General features: G+C 43.4%; 1 protein-coding gene across 1 annotated transcript in view; it reads right to left on the bottom strand.

The window, feature by feature from the left end:
• Positions 1 to 16,520, bottom strand: part of MAST1 (microtubule associated serine/threonine kinase 1) — a 90,458-nt gene that overhangs the window by 60,273 nt on the left and 13,665 nt on the right. The window contains exon 2 of the mRNA XM_081937993.1: positions 1,906 to 1,937. Coding sequence (XP_081794119.1) covers positions 1,906 to 1,937 — 32 coding nt within the window. The remainder of the gene's footprint in view (positions 1 to 1,905; positions 1,938 to 16,520) is intronic.

The raw sequence follows: 16,520 nt of genomic DNA, 5'->3' as shown, positions 1-16,520 counted from the left end.
CAGACTTCCTAAGCTTTGGCAATAGCAGATGTGCTGACCATGGCTTCTGGTTGGAGGATTCTTTACCCTCCCAATGCCACAGGAGCTGCTTTCTTTTCTGTGAGTGGGTCTTTATGGATTCGTCCCCAATGTTAGACTGAGAGGGATCTTGGACTCTTAGTGGACAACCAGCTAAATATGAGCCAGCAGTGTGTAGCGGCAGCCAAAGAAGCCAATGCAATCCTAAATTGCATTAACAGAGGTATATACTCAAGCTCAAGTGAGGTACTAATATAAAGCCTTAGTAAGACCACACCTAGAATATTGCATCCAGTTTTGGTCAAATATTAAAAAGTCGCACTATAAAAAAGATGTTGAGACTCTAGAAAGAGTGCAGAGAAGAACAACCAGGATGATTAGGGGACTGGAGACTAAAACATATGAAAAACGGTTACAGGCACTGGGCATGGCTAGTCTAGTGAAGAGAAGGACCAAGGAAGACATGATAGCAGTGTTCCAATATTTCAGGGGCTGCCACAGAAGTAAGGGGTCAAGTTATTTTCCAAGGCACCCAAAGGCAAGACAAGGAATAATGGATGGAAACTGATCAAGGAGAGATTCAACCTAGAAATAAGGAAGAATTTTCTGGCGGTGAGAACAATCAACCAATGGAACAGCTTGCCTTTAGAAGTTGTGGGAGCTTCATCACTTGAGACTTTCAAGAAGAGATTGGACTGCCATTTGTCAAAAGTGATGTAGGGTCTTGGGTGGGGGATTGGACTAGATCACCTATAAGGTCCCTTCCAACTCTGTTAATCTAATCTATTCTAAATGTTATTATTTTCCAGACTTTTTGTATAAGCCTTCCAATAAACCAGTAAAAAAAAACCCCAAAGTTTTACTAGTTCACAGGTGAAATTAATAAAACCAAGCCAAATCAGAGATTCATCAGTCGTGATCCCTTCAGAAGGGGGCAGGCAGCCCAGCAACCTAGGACAAAATTACTGTGATAGGTAACCGGAGAGGCAGAAGCATTCCTGCCACAATGCACTCAGCCTATTTATTTATTTATTGGATGTGTACAGCTCCCCATCTCACACACGTGATTTTCTTAAAGCATAGGAGGAAAACCACTCAGCAGTACTTATACTGGCACAAGTCGGAAAACATTATTTTTATTGCACAGAAGGAAAAGACAGATGGAGGTGGTCCTCCCATTAGCTTGAGGACACACAGAAGGCAACATCATGCCTTCCTGCTCCTAAGAAGCAAGTGGCCGTACCTGGCTGTGCCAATCAACCTTAAGAGAAATGGCAGACAGAATTCTGCTTTCAGACTTACCCCTTCCTGCCATAGTGTCCTTACTGGTGGGTGTTGTTCCTGCCAGCAAGTAATAGCTTGAAAAGAAAGAGCAGCAAAGCCAGAAGACTCAACCAATGTCTTTGGCTATCATATGTTGCACATACATCCATGGAATAGCATCATTCAGCAATGACTCACAATAGGCACCAAAGAAGCAGGGTAACATTTCAATGTAATGCTCTGCACCTTCAAAAGTAGATGAATAATTCAGTAAAGAGATAAGACCCCTTGTCCCCAATGTGGAGTAAGTATTCAACCTGAGTTTAATAAAGTAGGACAGGGGCAGGCTGGGAGGAAAATTAAAGAATAAACAATAATAACAGCAAAAATACTGAACGTTAGTTGTAGGGGCTTTAAAGGATAACATTAGAATGGCTCCTCTGTTGCATTTACTAAAATTTAAAACATTATTATGGGAAGGTTTGGACACCACATGTTTCCTTCATTTATATAAATTCTTCAGCTAGGGAGACAGCACGGATCATTACCAGGATAGGAGAAACAACAAGGCTACAATCATTCACCCACTGAAATGTTCTTATCAGTGAAAAATATGTTTCTTACCTGCTGCTTTTTCTGGGCAAAGGGAGATCCTTCTGGAAAGGAAAAAACAACAACACTTTCCATTAGTTACAGCTCCAAACTGAGAGCCAAGAGAAGGGAAAACCGATTGCTCATTTTTACATCCTATTCTTTGTGGGAAATAAGCAGTAAACAAATCAGTCTTTCCCATTTCTTGAATAGGCTTGTCATCAAAAGGGTATTCTGGTTTATACCAATATAAGGCAAAGAGATTGTTTATATGGGAACCAGCTGTTCTACAGGCAGAGGGTCACCGCAGCTAGTCAACGATTATTTTCTTCAACAGCTTTAATTGAGAAAGTTATAACAATAAAACCCAGTCAGAAATGTTGATACAGACTAGATTCCACTAGACAAAAGGAGGATGAGGAAATCCAGTAGGGTTACAGCAGCAGCTAACACAAAGCAGCTGAATTTGTGATGATGCAAGAATGGTTTTCAGGAGGTTGAGGCAAGGATACATATTTGTTATGATTGCAGGAGAGCAGAGGAAAACAAAAGGAAAAGACAATGATGATGATTTGCACATAATTCAGCTTCCTCAATTATGACCCTTGTGGAGTAGACAGAATTCTACTTCTCATGGTTGGGAAGTTGTAAGTATTTAGTCACCACATGTCTGCTGAAATCTCAGAAGCTGAAGTGATTATTAGCAATTACTTTAGCTTCTGAGATTTCAGCAGACATGCAGTGACTAAATACAGTTCCTGTGCTCCAAGGGTGAGGCATTCAAGTCCTCCATACATTTACCTCCTTGCTTTGAATAAATGATGTAATATAATGCAAATAAAAAGGCAGAATAAATTACACAAACAGTAGAAATTAAGCAAATTAACTGACTTTATGCTGTGTGAACACATTGAAAACCTTTTTCCTTGGGTGTTTCAAGGGGGGAGAACTTTAATTAAAATATTGTCGTAGAATAGACAAATTATGTTTCTGGGTTGATGGGCAGGAGAGAAAATGCTTCTGAGGCAGTGTTACAAATAAAAATGAAAAAGGAACAGGCTGCAGATTTCAATAGACTAGGAGTATGTGTGTGTGTGTGAGAGAGAGAGACTGAAACACAGACACGCACAAATTTATTTTGACAGAGATTGTTAGATTGGGTAATGGATAGGCACACACAGGCTTAACAGTAACAACAGCTCTTTATTAAGTACAACAAGTGAGAACAATCCAACAAAGGTTGAGTCTGACAGCAGCCCTTTTATAGGGAGCTGTCAGACCTTTCGACCAATAGGATTAAACCTCTGTTCCCGCCAGAACAGAGGACCTTGGTGGAAACCACTGTAGTTAGAACAAGTATCTAATACCCCTCCCCTCTTGGATGGAACAATCCTACTAGTTACATAGTCACGCATGTAAGTGGGCTTTTGGGTAGCTCTGCCTGACCTGCGCAGTTCAGTAGGAGGGGTTTCCTTGGACAGGTCGGACGGACCTGTTTGCTCCGTAGCTCCGCTTGGTGGAAGCTCTTGGAACCTTTCATAGGCTGCAGCTGGAGCTCCTAGAGCCGGTTCACTCAGAGCTCGCTGCGGGCCTGCAACAAAACCAGATAAGTTTCCCGGTACCCTTGGGCTTGAACTGGCCGTCGAAGGAGTGAGTGTTTGCTCCGTTTGGGTAGGGCTTTGGCTAACTCGTGCAGGAGTTACCTCTGGTTGTCTAAGAGTGGAGTTGGAGAGGCGGCCACGGAGTTGGTCAATATGCCTTCTCCAATTCCTACTGTCCTTGAGCTCTAGGAAGTAAGAGAGAGGGCCGGTGATGCTTATCACTGTGGCAGGAATCCAGAGTTCCCCCAGCGTAGTTGTGGGCATATACCAAATCCCCTACGTTAAATGTCCGAATCTTGCTTGTGGAGTCTGGGGGCAATGAGGCAGAATAATTAGGGTGTAGCCGGTTTAAGTGGGACCTTAGCCGGCGACCCATGAAAAGCTCGGAGGGGCTTCTCCCTGTAGTGGCACTGGGTGTGATGTGCTGAATTAGCAAATAGTGATCAACCTGTGTTTGCCAATCTCCCGGGCCCATCCTAGAGAGGGCCTCTTTTGCAGATCTCACCATTCTCTTCACCTGACCATTGGGGGCCGGATGGAATGGCGTGACCAGGGCATGCCTGATTCCCTGAGCTGCTAGGAAGGTCTGAAATTGCATGGCTGGGAATTGGTGCCCGTTGTCAGATACCAAGACGTCGGGCAGGCCGTGCATGGAGAAAAGTCTCCGTAGCACCTTGATGACCGCTTCTGCCTCTACCTCTAGTCTACCTCTGACCATTTCGAGTAGGTGTCCACAACTACGAGAAATGTCTGGCCCTGAACTGGGCCAGCAAAGTCAATGTGCACCCTAGACCATGGTGCTTGAGGTTGCTCCCACACTTTAGCAGGCACCCTCTGGAGAAGCTGGTCTGGACTCCTGGCACGGTGTGCAGGTAGCCACCCATTCTTCGATCTCCCTGTCCATGTTAGGCCACCGCACGTAACTCCTAGCCAAAGACTTCATCCTGACAATTCCAGGATGCCCTACATGTAAAGCCTCTAATACTGCAATGTGCAGTTTGGGTGGAACAATAACCCAGTCCCCCACAGTAAACAGCCATTTACAACCGATAACTCATCGCGTTTGGCAAAATACATTTTGAAATCAGCCCCAACAGGCCTCTTGGGCCACCTCCTCCACACCCAGTTCAAAATTGGCTTGATGGTGGAGTCCTTTGCAGAGTGATGGGCAACGTCACTGGATGAGACAGGCCCAGTCTCAAGGCAGTCAATGAGGAGGACTGGCATCCCGGGGGTAGGGTCAGCAAGAAGTTCAGGCAGCGAGCAGCAGCTTAGAGCGTCAGCGTGCCCCAAAGTGGAGCCTGGTTGGTGGATGAGACAGTAGGAGTAGGCAGCAAGGAAAATGGTCCATCTGGTCATGCGGGGTGATAATGACACTAGGGTAGGTCAATCCCCAGCGAGGAAGCCCAACAACGGCTTGTGGTCCATAACCAGTTCAAAGTCCTGGCCATAAAGATACTCATGGAACCTCTTTACTCCGGCTACTGCAGCCAAAGCCTCATGGTCAAGCTGGCTGTAGTTCCGCTCTGCGGCGGACAAGGTCCTGGAGTAAAATGCAATAGGGGCTTCGGTTCCGTTGGGCATGCAGTCACTGAGGATGCCACCGATGCCGAACGGGGAAGCGTTGCAGGTCAGCACCAACAGTAGGGTCTGGCTGTACTGTACCAGGATGGAATCCACCAACAGGAGTCATTTTACCGTGGCAAATGCGGCAGCCTCAGCTTTGCCCCAGGACCACTTCAAGTTCTTAGCCAGGAGACGGTGTAAGGGCTCAGCAACGGTGGCTTTCTGTTTAAGAAAGACACTGTAGAAATTAAGGAGCCCGAGGAATGCCTGCGGCTCGGTTTGATTGCGAGGTGTGGGGACGTACTGAATTGCTTTAATTTTTTGTGTGGTCGGATGAATCCCAGAGCCGTCGATTAGGTACTCTAGGAATTCAACCCTTGGCACGTTAATTTGGCATTTCTCTTTTTTGAGACGGAGGCCTTTGTCTTTAATTCGAACCAAAACTGTTCGTACACTTTTTAAAAGTTGTGCCTCATTTGCAGCCGACACCAAGATGTCGTTGAAATAGGGGACGACTCCTGGAATCCACTGCAAAAGCCATTCCATGATGCTTTGGAACAGTCCAGGGGCTATACTAACGCTGAATTGCAGGCGGTGACATTTGAATGCACCCATGTGTCACAATGGTTTGGGCCTCCGCCGTAGCGCCATCTACAGGCAATTGTTGGTATGCCTGTGCCATGTCCAATTTAGCAAAAAAATTTCTGGGGCCTAATGAATGAAGGCGGTGCTGTACAATGGGTACAGGGTAGGCGCTCTGTTGTATCACTTTATTTATTGTGCACTTGTAGTCCACGCAGATGCGGACAGACTTGTCAGATTTGACAAGTGTCACTATAGGGGTCTCGCAGCGTGCGTGATCAACCGGCTATAGGATTCCCTGGACTACGAGCTTGTCAATTTTCCTGTCAATTTTGGGGCGGAGAGAAAAAGGTAATCTCCTGGGTTTTAGCCTCATTGGGGTTACGTTGGGGTCCAAACTGAAGGAAATTGGAGTCCCCACATACTTACCCAGACTGGTGCCAAAGACATCCTCGAACTCCTTAAAGATGGCTTCAGCGCCATCGTCTTTCAAGGTGTTGATACCGGTCACCTCTAGGCCCAGGTCTTGGAACCAATCTAGTCTTAGGAGGCTCTGCAGGTTGCCGCTGACCACTGTCACTGGGAGTTTTCCGTTGAACTGCTTGAACTTCAGAAAAGCCCATGAGGTCATTTGCCTCGAGGAAACAGTCAAATCGTAGCATGTACAATTCCCAGTGCTCGGTGACTGGGTCATACGGAATCGGTGGGGCATGCATGACCATTTTGTGTTCAGAAGGCATTTTGACTTTGCCGCTCAAAAATGGTTGCTTGAAGCTGTGCTGAGCTCCGGGATGGATGTACTTGCTGGATTGCTATGCTCTTTTCGGTTCACTAGTTGCCTTCCAATCCCATCCTCGTCGCCAGTGTTAGATTGGGTAATGGATAGGCACACAAAGGCTTAATGGTAACAACAGCTCTTTATTAAGTACAAGTGAGAACAATCCAGCGAAGGTTGAATCTGACAGCAACCCTTTTATAGGGAGCTGTCAGACCCTTCGACCAATAGGATTAAACCTCTGTTCCCACCAGAACAGAGGATCTTGGTGGAAACCACTGAAGTTAGAACAAGTATCTAACAGAGATATTGGATTCTCCATATTGATCACATGCCAGAACATATACTTATAAAATGCAGTAAAATTGCCAAAACCGTATTTAATATTACTGTTTTGAAGCTTGGATTCCAGTGGCAGTCATTCATTTTGAACTGAAAAGACAGGTCTGTGGCGGAGTCTTTGTATTCAGTTGAATACAAATTGCTTTTATTTGCGGATGATGTTATTTTGTTTATTTCTAATCTAATTCTAATTCCAGTGTTAATATAAGTGACAGATGTTTTTAGTAAAATAGCAGGATGCTATATTAACTGATCCAAATGGAAATTGATGCCAATATGTGAAATTTCATTTAAAGAATATCAATGCTGCATTTATATGTACATTCCCAAAGATATAATTTGGTTAGCTATAAACTTATATACCGCTTCACAGTGCTTTACAGCCCTCTCTAAGTGGTTTACAGAGTCAATATATTGCCTCCAACAATCTGGGTTCTCATTTTACCGACCATGGAAGGATGAATGGCTGAGTCAACTTTGAGCCGCTCAGAATCAAACTCTAGTGAGTGAACAGTTAGGTTAGCCTACAATGCTGCATTCTAACCACTGCACCACCCACTCTTACAATAGTTAATAATGATTAGTAATATTTAGTAACATGTCTCTTTCACTGTGCTTCTAGTTATGTGTTTATTATTTTATTATGTTACTGTAAACTCCCCAGAGTCACTTAGATGAGAAGGGCAGTATAGAAATGTAATAACTAACTAAATAAACATGTAACATATAAATAAAATATAGGAAGATATTGGTTTAGATATTGATAATGAGAGTCATTAAATCTTATCCTTTGGGGGGAAAATGAAAGTTCTCAAAGTGAATATTATTCTCAGATTTATATGTATACTGACAGGAATCTTAGTTCATGTACCTGGAAAATATTTTCAAAAAATACATTCTTTGTTTAGAAATTTACTATGGGGTTCTTTGATTCTGACAATACTTTACAAAAAATGCAGCTACAGTTAATGAGGGAGAAATCAATTTTCCAAATCAGAAACTATATATCATGTTTATTAAATATTGGGAGCCAGCAATTGGTGTTAATTTTTTGATTTCTGAAACTTTGGAATATCTAGTACCTCTGGTTGTATGGACAATATTAGAATCAAAATACACCAGAACTCTAGTACCTATGGAAACAATGTCAGAACATTATTTTATTCTACTTATTTATTTGGATTTTTTTATCCTGCCTTTATTATTTTTATAAATAACTCCAGCAGTGAACATATCCAAGATATCTTCCTCCTCCTATTTTCCGTATAATAATAACCCTGTGAGGTGGGTTGGCCTGAGAGAGGGTGATTGACCCAAAATCACTCAGCTGGCTTTCATGCCTAAGGCAGAATTAAAATTCAGAATTTCCTGGTTTCTAGGTTGGTACCTTAACCACTAATCAAACTTTGGACCAAATGAGAAACAATAGAGGTGATTTTAAACATATATGAAGAGATAAATATCATTTTCTAGATGTAATCCAGTCATAGTATTTATTAACAAGTTTCTTGGACCAGCAGGATTTTCAGCTTCTGAGAAATCTGAGATACTAAAACAACTTGTTAAATCCTTTATTTAAAAAAAAACAAAAACTACTACAGTATGAGTTTTTGTAGATATTTGTTGTCAAACCACTTGATATGCAGATACTAAAAAATAAATTAATGGCCTAATGGTTATCCAGGAAATTGTCTTAATCTCTATATCAAGAGTGACAATAGACTGGGGGATTTCAATCTGCCTTCCATTGGCAAGACATCTGAGTCAGCTCGGGAGTTCATGGCTTCCATGACAGCTATGGACCTAACTCAGTTAATTCGGGACCCCACCCATAATGGGGGACACACACTCGACCTGATTTTTGTCTCTGGGCAGTGGATGAATGATCTAGATTTAGGGGATATTTCTATTCACCCCTTGTCATGGTCCGATCATTTCCTCATCAGGCTTGACTTCCATACCGCTACCCCTCGCCGCAGGGAGGCGGAACCGACTAGATGGTTCCTCCCCAGGCACCTGATGGACCCTGAAAGGTTCCTGATGGAGCTTGGGACTTTTCCTGAATCCCTTGCTCACAACTCGACCGAAGCCCTAGTGGAAGCCTGGGATAGGGCGGCCGCTGGGGCCTTAGATCGCGTTGTGCCTTTGCGGCCTCTGACGCGGTGTTGATCCAGGGTGGCTCCCTGGTTTACTGAGGAGCTCCGGGAGATGAAACGCCGGAAAAGATGCCTAGAGAGTAGCTGGAGGGCTAGCCAGTCCGAATCTGATCGAACACTAGTAAGAATTCATATTAAATCCTACTTAGTGGCAATAGAAGCGGCAAAGCGGCAATATTTTTCCGCTCTTATCGTGTCCGCAGATAACCGCCCAGCCGCCCTGTTTAGGGTGACCCGCTCCTTACTTAACCAAGGAACTGGGGAAGACCCCTTGCAGGGTAGGGCTGAAGAATTTGTTCAGTATCTGCAGGATAAAATCGCTCAGATCCGGACAGGCTTGGACTCTGACTGGGTAGATTCGGGCGAGCCGACGGGGATGAATCTTGAGGAGACAATCTGGGATGAGTTTGACCCTGTGACCCCCGAAGGCATGGACAGGATTATGGGGAGACTCAGTGCTGCCACTTGTGTGCTGGACCCGTGACCCTCTTGGTTAGTTTCGGCTTCCCGGGAGGTGACACGAGGCTGGCTCCAGGCGATTACCAACACTTCATTGAGAGAGGGGTTCTTTCCCACCGCCTTGAAGGAGGTGGTGGTGAGGCCCCTCCTTAAGAAGCCTTCCCTGGACGCAGCTTCTTTAGCCAACTATCGTCCGGTCTCCAACCTTTGCTTTGTAGCAAAGGTTGTCGAGAGTGTAGTAGCATGTCAGCTTCCCCAGTACCTAGATGAAGCTGTCTACCTGGATCGGTTTCAGTCGGGTTTCAGGCCCGGGTACAGCACGGAGACGGCATTGGTCGCATTGGTCGATGATCTCTGGCGGGCCCGGGACAGGGGCTGCTCCTCTGTCCTGATCCTATTAGACCTCTTGGTGGATTTTGATACCATCGACCATGGTATCCTACTGCGATGACTCGGGGGGTTGGGAGTGGGGGGCACCGTTTTACGGTGGTTCTCCTCCTACCTGTCGGATCAGTCGCAGTTTGTGTTGACTGGAGGGCAGAGATCGACCCCCAGGCGTGTCACTTGTGGGGTGTCCCATGGGTCGGTTCTCTCACCCCTCCTGTTCAACATATATATGAAACCGCTGGGCGAGATCATCCGTGGTTTTGGGGTACGATATCATCAATATGCTGATGATACCCAACTTTTCATCTCTACCCCAAACCACCCAAACGATGCCCTTGACGTGATGTCCCGATGCCTGGATGCTGTGCAGATCTGGATGGGGAGGAACAGGCTCAGGCTCAATCCCTCCAAGACTGAGTGGCTGTGGTTTCCGTCATCCCCATTTGTACACCTTGTTCCATCTTTGGTGATAGAGGGAGAAATTTTAGCCCCCTCAGAGAAGGCTCGCAATCTGGGAGTCCTCCTGGATACGCGGCTTAGTTTAGAAGAACACCTGATGGCCGTGACCAGGGGGGCCTTTTACCAGGTTCACCTGGTACGTCAGTTGCGCCCCTTCCTGGATCAGGATGCTCTGTGCACAGTCACTCATGCCCTCGTCCTTTCTTGCCTGGACTACTGCAATGCTCTCTACATGGGGCTGCCCTTGAAGAGCACCCGGAGGCTTCAGCTGGTCCAGAATGCGGCCGCGCGGGTTGTCATGGGGGTACCTAGATGCTCCCATGTTACACCCCTTTTAGGCGGCCTGCACTGGTTGCCGGTTGTTTTCCAGGTGTGATTCAAGGTATTAATTATGACCTTCAAAGCACTCCATGGCTTAGGCCCAGAGTACCTGTGAGACCACCTACTGCCACCAGTAGCCTCCCACCATCCAGTACGATCCCACAGAGTTGGCCTCCTCAGGGTGCCATTGGCCAAGCAGTGTCGGCTGGTGACCCCCAGGGGGAGAGCCTTCTCTGTGGGAGCACCTTTCCTCTGGAATGAGCTGCCCCCGGAGCTTCACATAATCCCTGATCTCCGATTCTTCCAACACACCCTAAAAAGTTGGCTTTTCCAGCAAGCCAGCCTGGCCTGTTAATGTTAATTTTAATTCATTTTTTAAATGTATTGTTTCATAAATTCGATTTGTTTTTTGGATATATATTTAATTTCTTTTTAACTTTTGGGATGTGTGTTTTTTAATGTTGTACACCGCCCTGAGTCCTTTGGGAGAAGGGCGGCATATAAATCCAATAAAAACAAAAAACAAACAAAACAAACTTTAAACTATGAGTTATACAGCAAAAAAATAATATTTAGAATTTAATGGACCCCAGTAAATTTAATAAAAGTCTAATATTTTTTTGAATCACATGCATATTATATGGAATTTGACAACTGGGCAATATAAATGGATTCTCTATGCCCTCACTATGGCCAAATGCTGATAATGCAGCTTTGAAAAGATAAATGTATGGCCCCATTCACTCAATGGCTTGGAGAACTGATTACACTTGCCACCTATAACAGATGTAGACTTTGTATGGACAAGCATGATGAAATATGGAATTCATAAAAAATACAGTAAATGAAAATGATAGTTATATAAGTGTATTATATGAGTGTGTGTGTGTGTGTGTGTAGTTCAATAATATTTATATTAGATAAGTACTGTATATACAGAATTATAACTACTAACAATAGTTGTTAGGGATGTAACCCTAGGCTTGGCTTGGCAATGTATATAAGCCAGTGACGTGCGGTGAGGTTTATGACTGGTGAGGCACTGACACAGTGCTGGGTTTCAAATATTTTTAGACTTGTGGACTTCAACTCCCAGAATTCCACAGCCAGGCATGCTCAGTTCCGATTTAAAGCGACAGCATTTGTTTTTCTCCTTTGCTCCTTCTTTCTTTTTCTTTTTCTTCTCCCTTCCCCTCCTTCCTCCCTCTCTCCCTTCCTCCCCCTCTCTCAAACACATGCACACACACACCCAGAAGTTGGATTGGACTATCTCTCCTACCCCCTTCCCTCTCTCACTCACTCTCAAACAAACCCACACACACACAAAAGTTGGATTGGATATCTTTTCCAGTGGCTTGAAAGCAGTTCCTCTGCCATCCCCCCCATTCCCCTGCTGCCTTCCCCAAACACCTCCACCATTGCAAATGCAGCCTGCTGTCTGGGTGGGAAATGCCTGGAACACAATAAAGCCCACCCACTCACCTCCTGCTGGCAGGCTGGGGTGAGAGGAGAGGCAGAGAAGCCAGAGGGGAGCCGATCCGAGCCTTCCAAAAGAAAGAGGCTGGGGGAAAGTGTGTGTACTACAGCATGGCTCTTTGCCTGGCTTCCTGCCTCCTCCTGTGGTCTCCTCAGTGCTCGCTTGTGCTCTCCCTCCCCAAGTGTAGTTTGATTGCAGGCGGAGCCACGTTGCCTTTTCAAACTTGTAATCAGTGAAGCTGGGCTAGATTTTTATATAGTTTTATCCAGCTGTGTGTGAGAGAGAGAAATGAATGGGGGCCTGGAGAGGAAGTCACTACACTTGGGGAGGGAGAGCACCAGTGAGGAGGAGGCAGGAAGCCAGGCAAAGAGCCATGCTGTAGCACACACATCTGCCCCGCAACGTGGCTCTGCCTGCAATCAAACTACACTTGGGGAGGGAGAGCACAAGCGAGCACTGAGGAGACCACAGGAGGAGGCAGGAAGCCAGGCAAAGAGCCATGCTGTAGTACGCATGCAGTTCTCCTGCCTCATAGTAGAGGGTGCTTTTTAAGAGGCTTTTTTTAACAGTTAAGCAGAGTCATCCATGGTGGGGCAGTAACTAGCTCAGCCTGACCTCAGCTCTCGCCTTTTTCCTTTTACATTTTTTTTCTTTTCATGATGAGAGTGGTGAGGCTGTGCCTCACTTGCCTCACCTGACTGCACGTCACTGATATAAGCTATGATTACTTTACTGTTACTTTAAATGATTCAGAGATGTAATTGGTTTATTACCTCAAGCAACTATAAGAGGGAGCCAGAATGGCTGTTATCTCTCTGGTTTTTTAGATGCTGATCATGGATACTGTTTGATACCGCTCGTGAGTTACTGAGTCTTGCTACTGTTAGCTACTTTGTGGGTTAAACTGAGAGTATTGAGAACTGCTTGACTGAACCGTGTATGATTGGACTGTTAACCGGACTCTGAATACTTTTATATTTCTACATAGTAAACTACTATATTTTTATACTATTCAGTGTCTCTGTATGCTGGTTTGTGAGTGTTATTCCATATCACTCTCATTACGCTTCTCTACATACTCGCTCTTCTAACAGGGAGCTTAATTACTTAACAATAGTTATAGTTATAATATAACAAGTATTATAAAGCAAGTATTCATTTTTCATTTTTCTGTTGTATTTTTTAAAACTTTTTTCAAAAGTACTTTTTGTGTGGGTTTATTTTCTTGAGAATGTTAATCTTTAATTCCTTTTCTGTTACAGTTACTATTTTAAAAGCGATAAATAATAAACAATAACATTTCAAATATCAGTAGCTACAATATCAACAACGATGTCTATTTCTATGAAGAGATTATTTCCAAAGGATGCTAATGAAGGAATGACAGATATGAAGCTATTTTTCCTGATGCAAACATACTAGAACCAGGAATACTGGGTAATAACAAAATATGACAGAGAAGACATCTGAAGCTGAAACACAAATGACAAGTGAAGGGCATGACCTGGGTAAAGACTTTCCACTGGATATACAAAAAAGTTGGTTCTTTTTCAAAAGCTTTGAAAGCCAAACAACAAATCTAGACAATGGCCTAGAGCCCTAGACAATGACTTTTTACTGCCTTTACAGTAGGTAAAGATTTGGTAAAGCATTGAAGAAAAATTGAACCAAGATAAAATCCTATAACAATATTTGACTGAATTAAAGATTAAGATTGTCAAAAATAAAAGGAAAAAATATATACAATTGACCAAGGTTAAAGTAAGATGATTCTATAAAGCTCTGTTAACTCTTTACAGATTTTTTGCTGACACTATGGTTGAAAAAGGGTTAGGGCTGATGATTTATGGATATGCATATACCCTGTTTCCCTGAAAATAAGACCTCCCTGGATAATAAGCCCAATCGGACTTTTAAGTGCATGCACTAAAATAAGCCCTCCCCAAAAATATTGCAACACAGAAGCAGCCATGAGGTGACCATGCTCGCCTCCTCCTGCACCTCAAAAATAATAAGACCTCTCTGAAAATAAGGCCAAGCACTTATTTCGGGAGTCATAAGAAAATAATACCCTGTCTTATTTTGGGAGAAACATGGTAGATAAAGAATCTGTTATGGGAAGAAGAAATATTTGCAACATTATAGAGGAGGAAGAATTATGTTTGTTTATACTTGTTGCGATGGAGGATTGCAAGTCACTTCTTTATTTCTCTTTTAAAAATTACTTCTTTTTTCCTTTTTTCCTTTGCATTTTATTCTTTCTACTTCTCCTTCTCTCTATGGGTTTAGTTTGCATTTGGTTTTATTACTGTAATTAAAATCCTCAGTAAAAAGGTCATTTAAAAAAAATACCTCTCTGCTTCTGCAAATTATCATCTCATCATTCTGCCAGGGTGTTTGGAAGTTCAAAGGAGTGGTTAATGGACTATCTTGCTCAGATGTCTTTAGGACTCTTTAGGAAACAAAGCAGAGGTGGGTTCCGGATCCTGGTGCAACCGGTACGGTGCAACAGGGCCGTACGTCCACCACATGAATGCGTGCAGCGTGCATGCATGCGTACTTACCGCCTGCAACGTTCCGCAACGCCTCTGCAACGCTCCAGCTGTTCAGCGGAGCATTACGCAGGTGCAGTATGCTCCGTGCATGTGTGCGGAAGCCCCAAAAACCTCTAATACTGGTAAGGAGCGCGGGCGGGCGGGCGGGCCCTCCGGAGCACCGTACCGGAATGGTACCTGGTGCTCCTGGCAGCCACTGGTACCAGGGCGTACCGGTCACAACCCACCACTGAAACAAACTGATATGAATTTTCGGGTTCTTCTTTCATATCCTCTTCCAGCCCACTTTCAGTATTTAGCTGCATGCAGAAGCCTCTGGCTCTACCTCCTTGAATGCCGACACATCACATGGTTATAATTTCATTTTCAAATGAGAGTAGGAACTTTCTATTTCTTCCCCAACAAGATCTATTCGACTACAACTATAATAATGCCCTCTGTTGCTTGGGGAGATGGGAGTTGTAATCGCAAGTATCCGGAGAGTACAACATCATAAAAGTTATTTTAGGCTCCTATATTTTGCCAAGCAACTAAGACTTCCCGAGACTCCGTCTAACTGTATTTATGGATGGTTGATAAGCCTACTATATATTGCCATCTAATGGACATTGGGAGACATGATAGCAGTGTTCCAATATCTCAGGGGCTGCCACAAAGAAGAGGGAATCAAACTATTTTCCAAGGCACCTGAGGGTAGAACTAGAAGCAATGGGTGGAAACTAATCAAGGAGAGAAGCAACCTAGAACTAAGGAGAAACCTCCTGACAGTTAGAACAATTAATCAGTGGAACAGCTTGCCTCCAGAAGTTGTGAATGCCCCAACACTGGAAGTCTTTAAGAAGATGTTGGATAGCCATTTGTCTGAAACAGTATAGGGTTTCCTGCCTAGGCAAGGGGTTGGACTAGAAGACCTCCAAGGTCCCTTCCAACTCTGCTATTGTATTGTATTGTATTGTAACTTTGCAGCCCAGATATGATAGTCCTTCTTTTTCCTGTTTATCTCATCTTCATGGATTATAAACATGAGATAAATATGCAGCAAAGGATGCTCCTTTTGATGAAAGCCTACTGATTTTGCTTTATTTCAGTGACAAAGCTTTAGTTCAGTCTTCTTGCCATTATTACATACAGTAAACAGAGAAAAAAAAATCCATGAGTTGCAAAGTCCAACTCTCAAGGATTTGTAATGTAGTTGATGTTAAGATTCATAAAGGTTATTTGACCATCATGTCTCAACATTTCCTGTAATGGCATTTACAGGAGATGCTTTTTGCACTGGATATTTCGCAGGCCACTCCAAAAATACTAATGCCAAGAGTTCCTTGAGTAGGCTTCGTACAAATGTTAATGAAAGATAAATGATTATCCAAATAACAAGATTAATTATTTAGCTGGTCTGCCTATAGATGTTTTCTAGTTTAAAAATATTTGCAGAATATCTAAAAAAATATTGAATTAACTACACTTGGAAATAATGCAATTAAATAAAATTGCAATTATAATATAGTTCACATACAATTACAATGAATCTTACCATGCCAAACTTTGACAATCTTTACCTTTGCTTAGCTTATTCCCCTACTATTCTTTGTTGGTATGCAATTCCAAAGACTTTCGTTGCTCACCTTTCTTATAATCCTTGCACTTGGATTGGACAGCTTTTTGTTTGAAAATTATCTTATGTAAAGTAAGGGAACAATTAATTACTTAAGATATAAGCACATAATGCTAAGACAAGATTTTAAAACCATGATTTATTGAACAAGTTATAATGATCTGGATTGCACATGTTTGTAAGTGTGCTACATCAAAAACAAATCATATTATGAAGTAATGAATGTGTGAATCTAACCACTATGACTGTTAATTGAGTTGGTGACCTGAATTTGTCTCCCTGTTCCAGCATCCAATTCTACTTAATAAACGCCACAGTCTCTCTAGAGAAATAGCTTGATGATTACTCATTTC

Source organism: Natrix helvetica (assembly GCF_964273705.1).
Source record: "Natrix helvetica genome assembly, chromosome: 1".
Taxonomy (NCBI): Eukaryota; Metazoa; Chordata; class Lepidosauria; order Squamata; family Natricidae; genus Natrix; species Natrix helvetica.
This window is presented reverse-complemented; position numbering and strand designations above follow the sequence as displayed.